Raw genomic sequence first — 22,200 nt, 5'->3', positions numbered from 1 at the left:
ATTGTGGGTTCCAATAATGGGTCTCTCCCTCCATCCATGGCTGTAGCAGTCAGCAGGTTAATTACTCAGATTTCCCTCATTTATTAGCTAGTCTGCACTTAAAGTCTTACGAGGATGTTATTTGATTTATAATCCACCTTGTAGCTAGATGTAGAGTCACATAGGTTAAATTATGCAGAGTTATTTAGAGTTCTTAAGTCCTGACTTTATGGATTTATGAAAAGCCAGTTTCTCTGGGAGGGAGGGTTAAGAGAGAAGAAGAACAGAGTTGGTTTCGTTTCCAAGTTGTGACGTAGTAAGAAAAACTCCAATGTTATAGGCATTAACAAAGTTATGCCGCTTGAGATCTTCCTTCTTATCAGCTTTCAAAGAGCAGATCTGATCTTTTACTTGCTGTAGATTAGCAGCAGATCGTTAATCTCTGTTCCTGCAGTCAGATAATAAATCTTCTACCTCCCCTCTCTGAGCAGCTAACTCACCATCATGGCGACTTCACGAGACAGTTGCGTGTGGGAAGTGAAAAGCTTCCAAAAGACAGACTGCCATCTGAAATTTGGCGTTTCCAAAGCCCCCACTTGTAACAGGTCCCACTCTCCTGTGGGAACTCCCCCCCCTTTCCTGGGGGGTCCTCTGACTCAGAGTAAAACCCAGTGGAGTCCAGAGCCCTGGAATTACCCCTGTTCTCGTGCTTGTTGAAACTGTAGAAGTTTTCAATGCTGAAATATCAGCCATTTAATGACAAACTAGGATGTTACTATGACAAAGTTCTCACAAGTGGATTATAAGTAATTTAGGATACTCTTGCAAAACGGTTACAATTAACCTCACTGGCAACCACCAGTTTACTGCTTTATGGCTGCTTGTCAAAGTACAACACCTGTACTGGTGGAAAGATCCAAGGAATGGGCAAGAGATGAGAGAGCTATCAAGCACAATCTGGACAGTTTCGCCCCAGATCCTGACATGCAGCCTCCTTTCTGTGGCTGTGTCTTTTAGGGAGTATTATTCAACAGTGCTCAGTGCACCCAGAATTACTGCCACTACTCCCCAAATCTGCTCTCCTTGCCTCAAAGTTACAAACCCAATCTGGACCATTTCAAAGAAGACACACATGTAGGAAAAATAACAAAGGTCTAGTTAATCTATGTTTATTTGTCTTTATAGGCCACCATTCTCCCAATAAGGGGACTCAAGGTAGCTCACAGTATTAAAAAATATAGACTTTAAAACATAGTAAGATATACATTAAAAACCAATTAAACCATATAACTAATTTAAATCCACTGAATGATTAAAACCAGGTAAAATGTTAAAAACTATCCTAACTAAATGGCATTGAGGTGAGATGCTCAGTCATGATTGTTAAAAGCCTATTAGATCTCATGTGTGCCCCAAATAGAACCTGGTTCCTCAGGAATAAGAGACCAATGCAAGGAGGCAAACCTCATTAAGAGGATGCTAGGCTTCAGTTAATGTCTCTCTCAGGCTCTTATATACCTTATAATAGGCTTGAAGTCACATCGCCAGGATTGCCTGTAATCCCTTTCAATTGTCTTCAGGACAATTGTTTCCTTAATGGGAGTTCTTACCCTGACTCAGATTTCTCTACCATCTGGCAGGAAGAGACATTCTCCACAAATCAAAGAATACTTTGAAATTTCATGATAAACAAGAGAAGAAACAGTTTCAGGACAAACAAGCTAGCAATCTCTAGCTGGAGTAAGGTAAGGCATGAAAATTACTTTACTTTTAAACATGTACACAAATTATCAACCAACATTCCTGGTCCTCCAAGAGTTTCAGCTATGCTGATGATCTTGCTTTGGCAGTCCAGGAGTAAACCTCTGAGGTCACTGAGCACCTGCTAACTTTTTACATTATAAAAATGACCAGCTGAAACCAAACCCTTTAAAAACATGGCTGCATCTTCCATTTAAAGAAGCCGAGCAAAAGCTCCAAGTTAGCTGAGAAAGCAAGATTTTGGAACACTAACCTATCCCAACTCCTTCATGGATTGCTGCCTTGTCGTGGCGAAGGGGCTTGAGTAACTCAGAGAAACTATGGGCTATGCCGTGCAGGGACACCCAAGACGGACAGGACATAGTGGAGAGTTCCGACTAAACGCAATCCACCTGGAGTAAGAAATGGCAAGCCACTCCAGTATCTTTGCCAAGAACGCCCCATGATCAGAAACAAAAGGCTAAAAGATATGACGCTGGAAGATGGGCCCCTCAGGTCGGAAGGCGTCCAACATGCTACTGAGGAAGAGCGGAGGACAAGTACAAGTAGCTCCAGAGCTAATGAAGTGGTTGGGCCAAAGCTGAAAGGACGCTCAGCTGTGGACGTGCCTGGAAGTGAAAGGAAAATCCAATGCTGCAAAGAAAAATACTGCATAGGAACCTGGAATGTAAGATCTATGAACCTTGGGAAGCTGGAGGTGGTCAAACAGGAGATGGCAAGAATAAACATCAACATCCTGGGCATCAGTGAACTAAAATGGACAGGAATGGGCGAATTCAGCTCAGATGATTATCATATCTACTATTGTGGGCAAGAATCCCGTAGAAGGAATGGAGTAGCCCTCATAGTCAACAAAAGAGTGGGAAAAGCTGTAATGGGATACAATCTCAAAAATGATAGAATGATGTCAATACGAATCCAAGGCAGACCATTCAACATCACAATAATCCAAGTTTATGCACCAACCAGCATTGCTGAGGAGACTGAAATTGAACAATTCTATGAAGATTTACAACACCTTCTAGAACTGACACCAAAGAAAGATGTTCTTCTCATTCTAGGGGATTGGAATGCTAAAGTAGGGAGCCAAGAGATAAAAGGAACAACAGGGAAGTTTGGCCTTGGAGTTCAGAACGAAGCAGGACAAAGGCTAATAGAGTTTTGTCAAGAGAATAAGCTGGTCATCACAAACACTCTTTTCCAACAACACAAGAGGCGACTCTATACATGGAAATCACCAGATGGGCAATATCGAAATCAGATTGATTATATTCTCTGCAGCCAAAGATGGAGAAGCTCTATACAGTCAGCAAAAACAAGACCTGGAGCTGACTGCGGTTCTGATCATCAGCTTCTCATAGCAAAATTCAAGCTTAGACTGAAGAGATTAGGAAAAACCACTGGGCCACTCAGGTATAATCTAAACCAAATCCCTTATGAATACACAGTGGAAGTAAAGAAAAGATTTAAGGAACTAGATTTGGTGGACAGAGTGCCTGAAGAACTTTGGATAGAGGCTCGTAACATTGTCCAGGAGGCAGCAACGAAAACCATCCCAAAGAAAAGGAAATGCAAGAAAGCAAAGTGGCTGTCCAACGAGGCCTTAGAAATAGCAGAGAGGAGAAGGGAAGCAAAATGCAAGGGAGATAGGGAAAGTTACAGAAACTTGAATTCAGACTTCCAAAGAATAGCAAGGAGAGACAAGAGGGCCTTCTTAAATGAACAATGCAAAGAAATAGAGGAAGATAACAGAAAAGGAAAGACCAGAGATCTGTTCAGGAAAATTGGACATATTAGAGGAACATTTTGCGCAAAGATGAACATGATAAAAGACAAAAATGGGAGGGACCTAACAGAAGCAGAAGACGTCAAGAAGAGGTGGCAAGAATACACAGAGGAATTATATCAGAAAGATGTGGATATCCCGGACAACCCAGACAATGTAGTTGCTGACCTTGAGCCAGACATCCTGGAGAGCGAAGTCAAGTGGGCCTTAGAAAGCCTGGCTAACAACAAGGCCAGTGGAGGTGATGGCATTCCAGTTGAATTATTTAAAATCTTGAAAGATGATGCGGTTAAGGTGCTACATTCAATATGCCAGCAAGTTTGGAAAACTCAACAGTGGCCAGAGGATTGGAAAAGATCAGTCTACATCCCAATCCCAAAGAAAGGCAGTGCCAAAGAATGCTCCAACTACCGTACAATTGCACTCATTTCGCACGCTAGCAAGGTTATGCTCAAAATCCTCCAAGGTAGGCTTCAGCAGTATGTGGACCGAGAACTCCCAGAAGTACAAGCTGGATTCCGAAGAGGCAGAGGAACTCGAGACCAAATTGCTAACTTGCGCTGGATTATGGAGAAAGCCAGAGAGTTCCAGAAAAATATCTACTTCTGCTTCATTGACTATGCGAAAGCCTTTGACTGTGTGGACCACAGCAAACTATGGCAAGTTCTTAAAGAAATGGGAGTGCCTGACCACTTTATCTGTCTCCTGAGAAACCTATATGTGGGACAGGAAGCAACAGTTAGAACTGGTCATGGAACAACTGAGTGGTTCAAAATTGGGAAAGGAGTACGGCAAGGCTGTATATTGTCCCCCAGCTTATTTAACTTATATGCAGAATACATCATGCGGAAGGCTGGACTGGAAGAAACCCAAGCCGGAATTAAGATTGCCGGAAGAAATATCAACAACCTCCGATATGCAGATGATACCACTCTGATGGCAGAAAGTGAGGAGGAATTAAAGAACCTTGTAATGAGAGTGAAAGAGGAGAGTGCAAAAAACGGTCTGAAACTCAACATCAAAAAAACTAAGATTATGGCCACTGGTCCCATCACCTCCTGGGAAATAGAAGGGGAAGATATGGAGGCAGTGTCAAATTTTATCTTCCTGGGCTCCATGATTACTTCAGATGGAGACAGCAGCCCTGAAATTAAAAGACGCCTTCTTCTTGGGAGGAAAGCGATGACAAATCTTGACAGCATCTTGAAAAGCAGAGACATCACCTTGCCAACAAAAGTCCGAATAGTCAAAGCTATGGTTTTTCCTGTCGTGATGTATGGAAGTGAGAGCTGGACCATAAAGAAAGCAGACCGCCGAAGAATTGATGCCTTTGAATTGTGGTGCTGGAGGAGGCTCTTGAGAATCCCCTGGACTGCAAGGAGAACAAACCTATCAGTTCTAAAGGAAATCAACCCTGAATGCTCACTTGAAGGACAGATCCTGAAGCTGAGGCTCCAGTACTTTGGCCATCTCATGAGAAGAAAAGAGTCCTTGGAAAAAACCTTGATGTTAGGAAGGTGTGATGGCAAGAGGAGAAGGGGACGACCAAGGATGCGATGGCTGGACAGTGTCTGCGAAGCAACCAACATGAACCTGACACAACTCCGGGAGGCAGTAGAAGACAGGAGGGCCTGGCGTGCTCTGGTCCATGGGGTCACGAAGAGTCGGACACGACTAAACGACTAAACACACACAACACACAACCTATCCCAAAGTATTTGGGCATCACTTGGGATTGAACCCTTTCCTGCAAAAAAAAATTGCTTAAACACCAAACAGAAAGTTACTTCCAGAATAACATACCTAGGAAACTGGCTGGGTCAGACTGGGGTGCACACCCACAAACAAGAAGAACAGCTTTGTCTCTGTGCTACTTCCAAAGCAGAATATGCTAGTGTCATATGGTATAAATCAGCACATGCCAAACAAGTGGATGTAGCTGTTAATTAATCATGCAGGATTATTACAAGCTGCCTGAAATCTAACCCCCCACTTTAAAAAGTGTGTCAAAAGGTGTTAGTAAAAACTGAACGAAATAAGGTAATACTGCACCACACTAGGGGGAACATTTTGTGGTTTAAATATTAAACCAGAAGAGGCTAGTTTAAAACTATGGAAAGCAAAACCAACACATCTTGCCTAATGAATGAATGCCAAAGAGTGTCTCTCGCCAGGACACGACCTTGGCTGGACCACTTGGAAGTCACTTAATAGACTTTAAAGGGAAGTAAGAAGATCAAAGAATAATAAAGTGAAATGGAGCAACTTGGATACAGGACAAATTTTCTGTGACTGTGGAGAAATTCAATCCATGTAGCATTTATGTGCATGCAATTTATGCCCCACCATATGGACTAAAGAAGATCTAGTAAATGGCCAAGATAATGCTGTTGAAGTACCCTGCTTCTAGTAAAAAAAAATAATCTAACTATTAAAAAAATTATTTATTTTTGATTTTTACCTGTACTTCATAGAATCATAGAATAATTGAATTGGAAGGGGCCTATAAGGCCATTTCACATATGAACATAATGTTAACTTGTCAGATAAAAAGAACATGTCATTTAGCCCATTTCTTCCCAATATCTTCATACTGCTCCACAGTAAAAGGTTAATTCCTGTTCCTGTCTGCACACACTTTTGAATGTTGTTTAATTGATTAAATCAAGTTTGTAACTGTTGCCTGGTATTCATCTAAAACCTTAAAGGCACAGCTCCAGTTAAAATGGCTTTCCATGATTTGGGCATTACTTTAGGACAAATGAAGCCTCAGTACTGTAGGGGGCTGGGTTTGGCTGCTGAGATCCTTCCCTTTCTTAATATCGTAGGGAGAAAGTCTGGTACTTATTTTGGGTTACAAAACCAAGGTAATAAAGTGTATCAGGGCACGGTTACATGAATGAAATAAATCAGATTATGGATAGGGTTTTTTGAGTTTTGTTTAAAGTCACCTGGTAGTCGTGGGTTTTAGGTCAATGTGTACATCCTCTTGGGAAAACTTTTAATCCATTTTTAAACTGAGTTTTATATATATATTAGATGAGGGGCTACCCAGGCTTTAGCACTAGCACAGAGTGACGGATAGAAAAAGAAAAACAATAGAGGTTTTCTTGCAGCCTGGCACATGCAGGGACAGATAGACAGAGAGGGAGGGAGGGAGGGAGGGAGGGAGCGAGGGAAGGAAGGAAGGAATGGAGCTGATGCTGAAACTGACCAGAGATATTCACCAGATTGGCACTTCTTGGCTCCCCAAGAAGAGATAGAGAGAGAGGAGAAGGAGAGGGAACATAAAATGCACAACCACACACACCATTTACACTGACATAGGAATTCGCATACACCAAAATGAATTGAAATAAATCAGTTTCAGAAGGGATATAAAATAAATGACACTCTTGCAGCTGAGAAATACCTCACTTTCAGCCAAAAACCACATTTCCCAGCACAGAAAGAACTGTGCTTTCATGTGTATCATGTAGTCACCTTTCTAAATAAATAAATAAATAAATAAATAAATAAATAAATAAATAAATAAATAAATAAAAATTTCGAGCATTCCAAATCCAATTCAAATAGTACTGTATGTTTTTCTGTGTGTAACCAAGCTCTCAGTAGTTTGTTACTGTTATCTCTACCAAAATCAAATAATGAGGACGTTTCTAATAATTAACTAGAATACTGTGTGTGGATGGAATGTATTGTTTCAGAGTATGGTGAGTAATTAACATGAAGATAGAGCATAGAGACATCAAGTCTCCCGTTTATTTGGTGCTGGAAAAAAAAGGCATAAGCAAAGTAGTGGTTTCCACTTTACCTTTCCAAGTCCTATGAAGTTGTTCATTTACAACAGCAACTGGAATAAGTGTCAGACAGTATCTGTCTCTTGTATGCTTTTTTTTTAAAAGATAAGAATCTGGACTCTGAGATTAAATTGTGTTCCAGCAGTTCACCCATCTCCACAGTGGAAAATACATTGTTCCACTTATGAAAAGAGTTGTCAGGTTGAATATATAACCTTGCACTTTAGTCCCTCTCCACACAGTAACATGAACATGTAAGTGACCATGTGAAGGAACTGAACCAGCCCCCCCCCCCCCAATATCTAGGAAAGAAGCCCAACTGAATTATTTTCCAAAACGTAACACGAGCCAGTGAGACATGGCAGTTAGTGTATTACAGGAGGGAGCTGAGGTTCAGCCAAAAAAACTCTGCTGCTCGACATGGGACAGTGCCCCTTTCCCTATGCCCCAAACTGGCAATAAGAACACAATTAGTATAGTGGACAATTTGCTTTCCGCCTGTGATAACAAACATCTGCTTGAGGTGCTGCCTTCATTCAGCTTAATGGTGACACCAGCCCTGAGAGCTGGGTTCAAATTTCCATTTAGGTGTTACACACAAACACAGACTTGATTATCTTTGGCCCCAACTTGGTTGCCCAGATATTTGTGGCCCGGAAGCCTTCATCACTGTGCCGACCAGGATCTCCAGGGGTCATAATCCAAGAATATCTGGGGATACAAGGTTGGAAACCACTGTCTTAAACAGTCCCAACCTTCTTAGTCCTGGAAATAGTATTGCCTTACTTTATCACAGGGTGCTAGGATGTCGTGCGTTGAGGAAACCTGTGTACATTCCTGCATCTATGTGAAGGAGGGAAAACAATGAGGTAATCATGGAAAAGTCTTTCCAAATGGACAATTTTAAAAATTAGCTACAGTACATGTAATATCCTAGATAATGCAGAAAGGGTACCTGAAGTGGGGTAAAATAATCTCTCTTTCAGAGAAAAAGAGATTATATTCAAACCTGGAGGGAAGCTAATTGTGAGGTGGGAAAAAACACTTACAGGATCATTCTTCCCCAACTGAATTCGGTATTGTGTAATGAAACGAGGCTTCCCGGTCACATCTGCTGCCAGTAATATTCCATTGAAAGTCCAAAAAATGAGGAAAGGAAGCAGTATAGGGCCTGAAGTGCAAGGAAAGAATGTGTGAGGAGAATGAGTGTGTGAACAACGACAAGAGAGCTACCTTCTGCTCTGATTCTGCATAAAGAGTGACACTTTTTGTTTTTATTTTTTCATAAATCAAATCTGGAGCTGACATTTGAGCTCAATGTGAGGGAGACACCAAGCTATTCAGACTAGAGGTGTACAAATCTGAATTTTTGGACTCCAATTCTATGCTGCCTGGGGAATTCTGGGGGCTGGAGTTAAAAAACATACAGTGAGGTCTCGACTTACGAACGGCTCGACATACGAACGTGTTGACTTACGAACCGCTCTCATAGGAATATATGGACTCGACTTACGAACTTAGATTCGAGTTACGAACTCTTTTTTTCCTTTTTTTAAAGCTAAGTCTGTTACATACAGCACTGATGTTACCTGTCTGTCATGGGTTTGGAGGGAAAGTTCCATCCTATGGGGAGTGGAAGGCGGGACATCAGGAGGAGGGGCTGTACTGTATATATATGTGGAGCGTGTGAGGAGAGCTGGAGACGAGCTGAGAGAAGAAGCTTGAGTGGGAGTCTGTGTGTCAGACAGGGTACTACTGTGTGTCAGTCAGTACCAACCTGATAGGTTCAGGTGTCTGTTGGTTAGCCAGAACTGATAGGTTCAGGGTCTGTGCTTCAAGTTAAGTGTTCTGTGTGAACCAAACTGTGTGCATGTATGAATGAGATTAAGCCACGTTACTATATCTTATTCACCTGATCATTTTATTTTCCCTGTGTGTTGTTTTAAATAAACCTTATTCTTTTATTTGTTGAAAATCCATCCCTGGTCTGTGTGACTTCTTATAGGGAATGGTTGGTGGCAGCTTAGTTAACGTGTGGCATATCCCAGTAGGTCTGGGTTTGTCACATTGATTGGTGTCCAGCGTGTGGGATACGACTGGTCCAGTTGTCCAGTGGTACAGCAAAGCCTTGGCAAGTGTGCCCAGAGCAAGGGGGGTCTAGTCAGGGACAATCTGAGAGCGCGTAGGTAATCTTCTAGGTGTGCCTCACGGGGGGGTGCACTAGTAGAAGAACGTGTAACCTCAGATTGGGGGCTAGATTAGGGAGCTCTGAGGCAGCCTGTTTTGGCGGGAAAAAGCTGAGGCAAAACTGTAAAGTAGAAGTACTTTAGCCTGCCTGCTGAGAGGCCTAGCAGAGGGGGGTAGACTCTGGCTCGCAACTGTTGCAAGTTAGTGCTGAAGGACAGCAGCAATCTATAGAGAAAGCTGGTTCTGAGGCAAAAAAAAAAAAGTGGTCGCTTTATTTTGAGGCTTGACTTTTGAAAGCAGCCTGTTCTGGGGGGGGGGATTATGCCCTTGACTCGAAGCCAAATGGCAGAAATGGGTGAAGTGAAAGACCCCCAGGTTGACCAAGGTTCTGAGGATGAATTTGGCTCAGTGCAAGGTGACAGCACGGGAGAACAGAACCCAGAACTCAGAAAATTGCTCCTAGCCCAACAGCATGAACTGAGGGTGAGGGAAATGGAGGAAAGATTAGAGAGAGAGAGAATGGAAAAGGAGGAAAGATTAGAGAGAGAAAAAAGGCAATTTGAGATAGAGAGAATGGAAAAAGAAGAAAGATTAGAGAGACAGAGAATGGAAATGGAGAGGGAGAGAGAGAAAATTGCTCTGGAAAAAGAAAGAATGGCGTTTGAGTTAAGAAAACTGGAACTGATGAATCAGAACAATAATAACAATAGGGATTCTGAGGGAGGCCAATTGTCTAAAGCTGACCTGAAGAAATTCCCTGTGTACCACAAGGGAGATTGTCCTGAGGTGTTCTTTTCCTTAGTGGAAAGAGCGTTTGTGGACTTCTCAGTAAGGGAAACTGAGAAGATGATCATCATGCGATCTTTAATCAGTGGCAGCCTTGCTGAAGTTTATTCAGAGATGCCACAGGAACTGATGAAAGATTTTGCAGAGTTTAAAAAACTGGTGTTTGCAAGACATGGGATAAATGCGGAACAGCTGAGGCAAAGATTCAGGTCAATCACCAAGAAACTAGAGCAGACTTTTACCCAAGTGGGGGCCCAATTGGTGAGGCTGCTAGAGAAATGGCTATCTCAGGAGGGGACAGAGACCTTTCAGCAGCTCAAAGACTTGATAGCGCTGGAACAGTTCTATTCAGTCCTGCATGGGGAACTGAAATTCCAGGTGAGGGAAAGGAAACCGAAATCTGTGGCCGAAGCAGCAGAGATTGCAGATTTTATTTATCAAATAAGAAAACCCTTAGGTGCTGAGTGGAAATCTGTAGATAAACCCAAAGAAACCTACAGCAAGTACTCTCAGGGACCAGGGAAAAGCCAGCAAGGGGGAGGGGCCCATGGTGAAGGGAAGCCCTCAGACATGAAACCAAGACCTCAGATTTTGGAGGGAAAACCAAAACAAGATGAGAAAGACTCAAAATATAGCAGAAAATGTTATTTCTGTCAGGGAAAGGGCCATCTAATCTCAGAGTGTGAGAAATTAAAGCAGCTAAAAGGAATTGTGCCTCAGGATTCGAGTGGAACCAAGCCAAAAGCTGTGTTCTGTGTCCAGAAAGAGCAAAGCCCCTTGTCACTGAGGGAGCCTGTTGCCATGACTACTCAATCTGGAACAGTTACATCTGCTGATCAGGCTGAGGAAAATGGTCCTCTTGTGGAGGTCAAGCGCTGCTTGCTCGTGAGAACAGATTCTCAGTTGTTTGAAAGCGCAGGGGTGGACGTAGGAATACTTGACCATCAGTATCGGGGGCTGAGGGACACTTGTTCCCAGGTGACCCTGTGCCATCCAGATATCATTCCTAGGGAGTATATAATCCCAAATGAGAGCATGAAGGTGGCAGGGATTGAGGGGCAGGTGATCTCACTGCCAGTAGCGGAGGTACCTGTGAACTTTCAAGGCTGGAGGGGAGTTTGGCGGCTAGCGATTTCATCGACTCTGCCAGCAGCCGTGCTCGTGGGAAATGACCTGGCTGAACATGTGAAACGGGTGCTAGTGATTACACGTTCACAAGCCACCACGGGGACAGTTCAGGGGGGTACTGATGAGCCAGAGACGGAAGCAGAGGGGAGTTCAGAAGCTGTGGTGGAAACCTTAACCACAGACAGCCGATTTGGCCAAGAGCAAAAGGCAGACGCCACTCTCCAAAAGTGTTTTGAACAGGTGACTGACGCCCAGCTAACACCTGAAACCCCAGTGAGATTTCTAGAGAAAAAGGGGATTTTGTATAGAGAGACCCTGAGGAATATCTCAAAAGGGGGAGATGGGATCAGAAGTCAGCTAGTGGTGCCTGAAAAGTATCGCCCCATGATCTTACAAAGGGGGCACTCTGACATGTTTGCTGCACACTTAGGGGTGAACAAAACACAGCAGAGAATCACACAGAATTTTTACTGGCCTGACATAGGGAAGCAGATCAGGGAGTTCTGTAAACAATGTGATGTGTGTCAAAGGCAGGGGAATAGCCGCGACAGGACCAAAGCAAAGTTGTGCCCTTTGCCTGTGATTGACACTCCATTCAAATGTATAGGGGTGGATATTGTGGGACCTTTGCCCAAGGCCACAAAGAGGGGGAACAGGTTCATTCTCACCATTGTGGACCATGCCACGAGGTACCCTGAAGCCATACCCTTGACTAACATTGAAACTAACACAGTGGCAGATGCCTTGGTGGGGTATATGTCCAGGATGGGATTTGCCTCAGAAATAATCACAGATTTGGGCGCATCGTTCACATCGAAGCTCATGAAACGGTTGTGGCAAATCTGTGGAATTAAGCACAAGGAAACCACTGCCTATCACCCTGAAAGTAATGGGTTAACTGAGAAGTTCAATGGGACTCTAATGCGCAGGATTAGGGCTTACTTGGCAGAGAATCCAAACAATTGGGACCAGAAGCTGCAATCCCTTTTGTTTGCTTATTGATCAGTGCCACAAGCCAGTACCGGGTTCAGTCCATTTGAACTTTTATTTGGGAGAAGGGTGAAAGGGCCCCTTGATTTGATCAAACAAAATTGGGAGCAGATCACCCAGGATGACCCACAAGACGTTGTGACATATATAGACTCTTTAAGGAAAGACCTAAAGAGAAACCTAGAGCTAGCAACAGAGACCCTGCAAGCTCAAAAGGTCAGAAAGAAAGCTTGGGATGACCAGGAAGGCAGGGAGAGGTACTTTGACCCAGGGGAGGAAGTGCTTTGGCCTAGGCCCTGCAAAGAGAACAAACTGCAGCTGGGTAGCCCAGAAATAAAATACTTGGGTCACATGGTAGGGGGAGGAGTGATAAAACCCCTGGAGGCCAAAATAGAAGCTGTTCGTGATTGGCCCAGACCCAACACCAAGAAAAAAGTCGAATCATTTCTTGGGTTGGTGGGCTACTACAGAAAGTTCATCCCGAGGTTTAGCGAGATTGCGGCTCCGCTGACCGATCTGACGAGGAAGAAGGCTGATGACCGCATCCCGTGGACCAGCGACTGTGAGGAGGCGTTCCAGAGGTTGAAGCAGGCGCTAATCAACTATCCAGTGCTGCGTGCTCCAGACTTCGACCGGGAGTTCATCATCTACACCGATGCGTCTAACAGCGGGGTAGGAGCGGTTCTTTGCCAGGAGGATGAGAATGGTGACCAGCATCCAGTGTCCTACCTGAGTAGGAAACTCCAGAAAGGTGAGAGACATTTGGCAACCGTGGAGAAGGAGTGCCTGGCAATAGTCTACGCGATCCAGAAGGCCAAGCCTTACATCTGGGGAAGACATTTTGTTCTGTGCACTGACCATTCACCACTGCAATGGTTAAAGACAATGAAAACCCACAATAGCAAACTTATGAGGTGGGCTTTAAACCTGCAGGACTATGACTTTGAAGTGAAGGTGGTCAGAGGGTCAGTGAACTGTGTTGCTGACGCCTTGTCAAGAAGACCTGAAGAATGAAGACGGCGAAAGAAACATGGACTATGTATATATATGTTGGTGACCAAAGGTTAAATGTACCTGGTTTTTTTGAATTTGGTTTGTATGAATAAAGGTAACTTGATGTAATGTATATGGTAAATGTTTAAATGCCTAATTGATATGGTTAACTTAGAATGTAAGTATAAGTAAGTATGATATTGTATGTATAACTGTTGTGTGTTTTATCCAGGTTGTTTTTTGGGAAAAAGCACCTTAGCTTTCCCCCTACAAAACAACTTATAAAGAGGGGAGGTGTTACATACAGCACTGATGTTACCTGTCTGTCATGGGTTTGGAGGGAAAGTTCCATCCTATGGGGAGTGGAAGGCGGGACATCAGGAGGAGGGGCTGTACTGTATATATATGTGGAGCGTGTGAGGAGAGCTGGAGACGAGCTGAGAGAAGAAGCTTGAGTGGGAGTCTGTGTGTCAGACAGGGTACTACTGTGTGTCAGTCAGTACCAACCTGATAGGTTCAGGTGTCTGTTGGTTAGCCAGAACTGATAGGTTCAGGGTCTGTGCTTCAAGTTAAGTGTTCTGTGTGAACCAAACTGTGTGCATGTATGAATGAGATTAAGCCACGTTACTATATCTTATTCACCTGATCATTTTATTTTCCCTGTGTGTTGTTTTAAATAAACCTTATTCTTTTATTTGTTGAAAATCCATCCCTGGTCTGTGTGACTTCTTATAGGGAATGGTTGGTGGCAGCTTAGTTAACGTGTGGCATATCCCAGTAGGTCTGGGTTTGTCACAAAGTCATCTTAGGTTAAAAGGAAAAAAGAAAAAAATATCCCCCTCTAGTGGCAGAAGGCAGAATAGCAGCTTCCCATTAGTTTCTATGGCCGAAAAGAGCAGATACGGATTAAATGGTTTTCAATGCATTCCTATGGGAAATGCAGATTCGACTTAAGAACTTTTCGACCTGAGAACTGCCTTCCAATACGGATTAAGTTCGTAAGTCGAGACCCCACTGTATACAGTACCTGGACATCTTTAACTCGGAACAGAATGAAATGGGCTGGAAGGAGGATGTGCTGGACAAGCATCCAAACAATATTGTAGACCTCAAACCCAATGAATATTATTTGTTTTATTTATTTATTTAAAATATGTTAACCCTGCCTTTCTCCTTCCAGGCAGAAAGGACCCAAGGTGGCTTACATGAATGACAGACAATATTTAAAATTGGAAACAGTGAGTATACAACAGTGGATAACATCATTAAAAGACAATGTTTAGAAACTATGAACAATGAATAAGGAGGCATCTTATTATTGTTAAGATAATATTAAGGCAAAGATCAATAAGTACAGAAAAAATTAAAAATGCCACTCATAGAAAACACAAAAATTGAAAACACAAGTAGTATTAACAATTCCGTCAAAGCAGTAATGCATAACAATGTGTCTAAAAATCACACACAGGTTACTGAGGGAAGCTTTGCTTGAAGAGAAGGGGCTTTGCTTTTGGAAGGAAAACAAAGATGGGGCCAGTCTGGCCTCCTGTGGGAGGGAGTTCCAAAGTCTGGGAGCAGCAACAAGAGACTGACTAAATTGCGGGGATGGCACGGCATCCGGCATTGGGTGTGGAACCTCCTCATCCCCCGAGAATATGCTGAGGCATACAGGGTCAATTGGCAGCTGGAGGTGAAGGTGCAGCCTTATCCTCCACCTGTGATGGCTTCTGCATGGCCGATGGCTTCTTCTTCTTTTTCAGCATCAACACCAAGGGAGGCTTCAGTGTCAATACCGTAGCCGTCAACCTCGACCCCGACAAAGACACATGGGATTTTGACATCCTTTTAGCCCCTTTGAGGCCTTAGCAGATGACGAACGGCCTGAACCTGGAGAAAGCTCTGATGGACAAGCTTGGGCAGGCTCCATAGACAGTCTCTGCGAGGGGCAAAGGGATGTCTCCCACAAAAAGGAGCAGAGACACTGAAGTCTCAATTTAAGTGCCGGTTGCGTAAAGTTTTTACAGGCCGAACACAAGGCAGGCTGATGTTCTTCGCCCAAACAAAACAAATGACCCTCCAAAAGGCTTATTTTGTTCAGGCAGGTCTCACAACACTTGAAGAGGCCTGAAGCGGCCATAAATAAAACCAAAAATGTGGTGGTGAATGAAAACAAAGTACTAACAGTCCAGTTTTTTCTTTTGTTTTAACTCACAGGCAGTTTGCAATGTCAACGGTCCAAGTCAGAAGTCTGGGAGGTCCACAAAAGGTAAGTTTTCCTAACAGAATACAGGTAAGCTCCAATGTCGAGGTGCTGCTGCAGCAGCGGAAAGAAAGGAACTGAGGCACTCAGTGCCAGGGGTTAGGATTAAGGGCAGTGTGGGGGAGGTCCCAGCACCATGTGCTTAAGCTCTAGAATATTCCGAGTTTTCTCTGCACAGGGACACTAAAACCCATTAATGTGCATTCACAGAGACCACAAAGAAGAATCTGATTTCTGTACAGTGTCTCAAAATAGCAATTTAAAGGCAAGCCAAGAAAACTATATTTGTCATTCAAACACAAGTCAATGGAACAATACAAGAAGTTAGAGAACATCCATAGGTACATACTCCAGTCCAAAACACTTTTTTTCACAATATTGATTTTATGCCTGGAATGTGTTTCTCTTCAGATTGTATAAATCTTTCACCTTTTACTTCCTAACTCAGAAGTTGCCATTTGAATGGGTTTTGAGGCAATAAAGTATTAATGAAAGACTATTAATTCATTTGATTTGAGGTCTAAAATATTGTTGGATGTTTAGCCAGGACATCCCACTGTTTGGGGCATCACTTTTTATTAAGAAGTCCCTGTTCTGGCCTATTCCAGCCTGTTCCATTCCAGCTTTTATCTAGTCCCCAAATTTCATGCAGTATATGTGTTTTAAGAAACAAAATCTAACCTTACCGAAGTACTCTTGGCTAAGGAAGATTGGCCAGGAAAGGGGCTGCAGTCCACTTAAAATGCAACAGCCACGCAAAAGGCAAAATCCATGGTAGAGATTATTAAGAAAAGGGTTGTTCATTCTATTCTTCCTTTGCAAATACATCAAAACTTTCATTATCAGTTAAAGCTGAAGCTACGAAAAGGTGTGGTTTGGAACAGAGGTCCCACCATCTCCCAGTAAAGACAGAGTGATGATGCTGACTTTGGAGATTCTTAAAGAGTTCTGTCCAGAAATGTAACTTTTCCATAGTCCCATTAAAATGCTTAAAGTAGATTGGGTAGTGTTTATAAATACTGATATATGAGTTTCCACTCAGAACGTAATAGTCACTACATAGTTCTGAATATGTGTGGTTTGGAGAGGAGGGTAGTGGATCGGGGCATTATCTTTTCCATATCAGGCAGGAAAGTAACACACTCTCACATCATTTTTATGTGGTAATAAATAGAGACTAGTGATGTCAACTGTCCGACTCATATGGCTGCAGACAGTTTAGAGGTCATGCTTTTCCATCCAGAACATTCTCTTGAGTTAGAACCAGACTTCACCCCTCCAGACTTGACTTCCCACTCAAACCAACTCACCTAAAAAGAAAATTGCCCACTCGTTTCCTCCTAGGAGATGGTGCAGATTCTCCCATTGAGTTTGCCAGAAGACGCCAGAGGCTCCCCATAAATGTTGTAGGTGCCTGTAAAGCAAAAGAACCTAGTGACAGGTGGCATTATATGTCCCATGGAGGAGATTTCCTTGTCCAAACCACTGACTTGCAAGGAGGTGGGTGGGTGGCTTACCAGGTGGGCAAGTTCCTGAAAGTAACGAAGATGAGCAGGCCGCAGCCCAATACAAAGGCTGTCGTTTTCATTGAGCCCCAGAATTTTGATGCCTGAGAACAACAAGAACATATCCTCTGTCAATACATCAACAATAAAAAGAAGCCACAGAGCAGTGAGGCATGTATAATGGAAACAAACAAAAGCACCAGGAAAGATTACATATCAAGAAATGTAATTTATTAAAAACTGCCTTAACAGAATATTTCTCACAGGTGAATAGAAAACACATCTTTGCCACTGTCATTGTGTCCTAAAAGAATAAAATTGAAAATATGAAGCACTGTATACATTTTCTTCCCAATGACTTAAAGAGCCTTTAAAGTGGTAGTCTGGACTAGCGTTCCCACTTTTTCATTTGTTCCTAGACATGTCAATTCTGACTTTTGCTGACCCTTTCTAGAATTTTCTAGGTAAAGAATACTCTAAAGAAGTTTATCATTCCCTTCTGGGGACAGTTCTGGGATTGTGCAGCTTGCCCATGATTACACTGGCTGGCTCTTTGCTCTAGGAGGCAAAATGGAGAATTGAACTTTTAACCCCTGGCTCCACCACCAGATACCTAAACCACTGAGCTATTCAGCCAGCTTATTTGTTCCTAGCAGATGATAATTTAAGCAAGGAGTGGGCAACGCTACCCAACGCTTTGGGAGTGGCTTGTGCTCTTTGAAAGAGTGCCATCCTTTAAGGTGTTTTATTGTGGGCAGCTTGTAAAGACAGTATAATAATAAACATTGGTAAACATATATTTAGTTGCACCATTTGTGGGCAGCTTGTAAAGGCAGTACAATAATAAACAATGTTAAACATATATTTATAGCTGAAACCAATTGCAACACAAACATTTCCAGCAGAGACCTCACATCAGTTTCACAATATAATTAAAAATATATAGTGGCTGAAATCCAGTAAGCCACAACTAGAGTAGTCCTACTGACTCAATGGAATTTATATAGGTGTTGATTTGCCAAGTCCCCAGTGATTCAGTAGGCCTATTCCAGCTATAACCCACCCAGCAAGTTCATCCCTATGGCAGATCCATTAACACCAAGCAGTCTTTACTAACTTCGGTCTCAACGATTTCAATTGTTTTACTCAAAGCAAGATTAATGCTGCACTCCTATGTATACAGTACCACTGAGTTAAATACTCATCAAAGTGGGTGTAGGATTACAGCCCAGGTCTGGATGTAACCCGATACTGTATATAAATAGCTGGATACAATCCAGCTTTTAAAATCACAGACTTTAGCAAGGGGAAATTAAAAGGATTTTCACTTGATGCCAAGAAGGACATAAAGAAGATGCCAGCTGAGCTTCCCTGAGAAGAACAAGCTGAGATGATGTTGCTCAAAAGTTATTTTTCCTGAGGCAGCTGGCAACTTCATTGATCCCTATGAACAGAAGATGGGAGAAAACAGCTCTTCTATTGTTCTTCCTTGAAGAAATCAATGGAGGGACTGGGATAAATCTTTCCCTTCAAAGCTTCCCTTCATAATTAACTATAAGGACAAATTGTACTTCCTATGTACCTCTGTAGGAGTATGACAAGATTTTAAACATAATCTTTTCTGTTCATTTGCTGTCACTCACATCTTCAGATACAAGAAGGCCAAACACATTCTCATTTTTGAAAGTCACTTCTTTTTCTGTAGTCCGTTACCCAGACACTGCTTCTGTAAGGTGGACAACTATGGCCTGTCAGATGTTATTGGACTGCAACTCCTCGCCACATGTTGTGCTAAAGAGGGTTATTGAGCATTGAAGTCTGACAACATCTGGTGGGCCATGGCTTGGTCAGCATCCCCAACCATAGAGCAGGGTGGGGAAATAATGGCCTCCCAGATTTTTTAAAAATCTCATCGCCTTGAAACTCCAGGCAGCATGCCAATGACAAAGAGTTACAGTGGTAGGTATTCAAATATCTGGATGCCAAAGGTTCCCCATCCCATTCTACGTAAATTTACGAGAGTGGTGGTGGTGTATGTGTGTTGCTTTGTTTTTAACACAGAACACATTCTTGTCCCAAATTTGTTTTCACTGGAGCCCATAAGTATTTAATAAGGCAGCAGCATCCAACAAGAACTAGCTACTCTTAATTAAAATGATTGTGGTTGTTCATATGATTAATGTGTATTTTCCTATTTCTGTAATTTTGTATAGTTTCCAATGTACATGAATTAATAATTATGTGGTGTCATGTCACATAATTATTAATCACCTGTTTTTTGAGGTTATGGAAATTATATTTTAACTGTAATATATTGCTGGTCTTTGACCGTAAAAAAACGATTGATTGCTGACATGTCTTTCCAGGGTTGATTGCTGACAACTCTTTCCAGGGTTTTCCAAATATAGAGTACTCATGAGTATAATGTATTCATGAAGGCTTTCACGGCCGGGATCTAATGGTTGTTGTGGGTTTTTCCGGGCTCTTTGGCCATGTTCTGAAGGTGGTTCTTCCTGACGTTTTGCCAGTCTCTGTGGCCGGCATCTTCAGAGGACAGCACTCTGTGCTCTGGTGTAGTTGGCTTGGGAGTCCAGTATTTATGGCTGTGAGATAGGCTTTTGTCTTCTATGTAGATGGGTGATTAGTGTGTCTTGTTGTGGGTATATTGTTGTGCTAAGAAGAAGCACTCCCAAGCCAACTACACCAGAGCACAGAGTGCTGTCCTCTGAAGATGCTGGCCACAGAGACTGGCAAAACGTTAGGAAGAACAACCTTCAGAACACGGCCAAAGAGCCCAGAAAATCCACAACAACCATTACTCATGAGTACTTTACTATCCTCTTCTTCTGGGACAATGCAGCTTGCCCAAGGCTACAAAGATTGCTTTTCCCCCCAAGAGGCATATCAGAGAACTGAACTCTGAACCTCTGGCTCTGCAGCCAGATATCTTACCCACTGAGCATTTAGCCATCTACAATGTACATTATCAGTTGCTGAAAAATAAGGACATAGAATTTCAAAGTATTCTTTGATGGATGGAGTATGTCTTTTCCTACTTGAGGGTAGGGAAAGGTGAGTTGAGGGGGGAAGCGCCATTAAGGAAACAATTAATTATCCTGCAGATGTCTGGAAGCTGAGTCATGGCAACTGGACTTCTTTCTTATTAGGTTGAAATGTTTTTACAAACCTATTCAGACCAGGGGGAAGTGAAACCAATGTGGAGAATAGATCAGGGATCTCCTGCCAACTCTCCTCAGACTGAAGAAGCTACTTGGATGAACAGAGAAACATTTCAACCTGACAAGAAAGAAGTCCAGTTGCCATGACTCAACTTCCAGATAACCTCTCCTGGATTATTGAGAATATTCACAGATATCCTGCAGACAGCTGAAAGAGATTACAGGCAACTGAGGTGACTGTGACACCAAACCTATTGTAATGTGTATATAGGAGGCCTGAGAGACAGCTTAGTATGTTGAGATGAGAGAAGTAATTCCACCTCCTTGTGCTGACTTCTTATTCCTGAGGGACCAGGTTTGCAGTAATGGGTTTGTTAGGGACATGTAGGAGACATAGTTTAGTAAGACATTTGCTATTTTCCTAAGCGTGCACCTTCTTTGAAATAACCCAGATTGGTTTTGTAACTTTGCTGTAATTTTTTTCCCTATTTTACCAGGAATCTTTTGGGTAACTTCCACCTTTTTATTCTTTTGTAACCATATTATTCTTTTTTGCTTATTTTCTTTGTCTTTAAGCAAAATATATAAAATCCTATCCACGTATTGATTGGATACTGAACACAGAGGAAATCCAGATACTAACTTTCAGTGTCTTTGCCTCACAATGCTACTGGGTTACTGAGGCGAGGAAAGCGGATTTGGGTAGTGGTGGCAGTGATCCTGAGTGCACTGAGCACTGTTGAGTAATATTTCCTAAAAGGCACAGCCACAGAAAAGAGGCTGCATGCCGGGGAGTGGCGAGAAGCTGTTCGGAGCGTGCTTGATAGGTTCTCTCACCTCTTGGGTCTTCTTAAGTCCCCCTCCACCCCATCTCAAGGTGGAAATGAACAGAGGAATTGAGACTATCTGAGGAGTAGGCCAGGGCAGTGGTACAACAGTCATCATAATGTGATAATGAGTTTCTGGAATTTTCTAGTGGATAGGTCAGTTCCACTCCTCTGAGCTGCAGCAGTAAATACAAAGTGCCTCAATAGATGCTAAATCCCAGGATTAGTTAGGGTAGAGCCACAGTCATTAAAGTGGTATCACTGCTGTCATTAGGTAGTGTACATACACTCTTAGAGAAAGAACAAAATGTCATGTTTTCCTAGGATCCTAGTGATACTGAGAGAACAAAAATACCACTGGAAAATAAAGAAAGATGGGACTAGGGAGGGAAGAAGGGACAGTAACTAGAAGGCTGGATTTCATTTTATTGAACAATAAGACTAGACTGTGAGAGAAAGTCACGCCTTAGGAAAGTTTTTGACTACCTGAACAGAAACAGGGTCTGCCATTAAAAGCTTATGAGCATGTGGCCTTGGCTATGTTTGTCCCTGGGCATGTGAAAGGTTTAAAATCCATTTTTCCCTAGAGGTTGCTACCCTTAAACTGCTGTAAACAACTGCTCTTATTAGTTGATGCTATAGGGAAGACCTAATGTAAGATGCACTGACACAGCAAAGGAAGGCATGATCTTTAGTTTGCAAGACCTGAACAGGGGTGTCAATGATAAGATTTTTGGAAAGTCTTTAATTGATAGGGTTGCCATTGACAGTGGCATAGCATGGGTTGCCAAGCACCCAGGGCAAGGTAAGTATTGCACCCTCTAACCCAAACAGTTGGAGCAGAGGGATGTGGCTAAATTCATCCCTTCCCCTGACCTGCCCAGTCAATCTCTCCTTGTCTCATCACTCAGGAGAGCTTCACCTCACTCCAATTTGCCCCATGGCATGAAACGAGGTGGAGCCTCCTATCATGAGCTGGCCAGCCAACTTGAGAGTTAAAAACAACTGGCCATGGTACC

General features: G+C 42.8%; 1 protein-coding gene across 1 annotated transcript in view; it reads right to left on the bottom strand.

The window, feature by feature from the left end:
- FAXDC2 (fatty acid hydroxylase domain containing 2) overlaps positions 1 to 22,200 on the bottom strand; it is a 42,040-nt gene that overhangs the window by 14,753 nt on the left and 5,087 nt on the right. Inside the window, exons 3-5 of the mRNA XM_072990026.2 lie at positions 17,188 to 17,279; positions 16,981 to 17,084; positions 8,376 to 8,497 (exon numbers count right to left, since the gene is read on the bottom strand). Coding sequence (XP_072846127.2) covers positions 8,376 to 8,497; positions 16,981 to 17,084; positions 17,188 to 17,279 — 318 coding nt within the window. The remainder of the gene's footprint in view (positions 1 to 8,375; positions 8,498 to 16,980; positions 17,085 to 17,187; positions 17,280 to 22,200) is intronic.

The sequence above is a fragment of the Pogona vitticeps genome, chromosome 2 (genome assembly GCF_051106095.1).
Source record: "Pogona vitticeps strain Pit_001003342236 chromosome 2, PviZW2.1, whole genome shotgun sequence".
Taxonomy (NCBI): domain Eukaryota; kingdom Metazoa; phylum Chordata; class Lepidosauria; order Squamata; family Agamidae; genus Pogona; species Pogona vitticeps.
The sequence above is the reverse complement of the archived record's forward strand: the minus strand, read 5'-3'. Positions and strand labels throughout refer to the sequence as shown.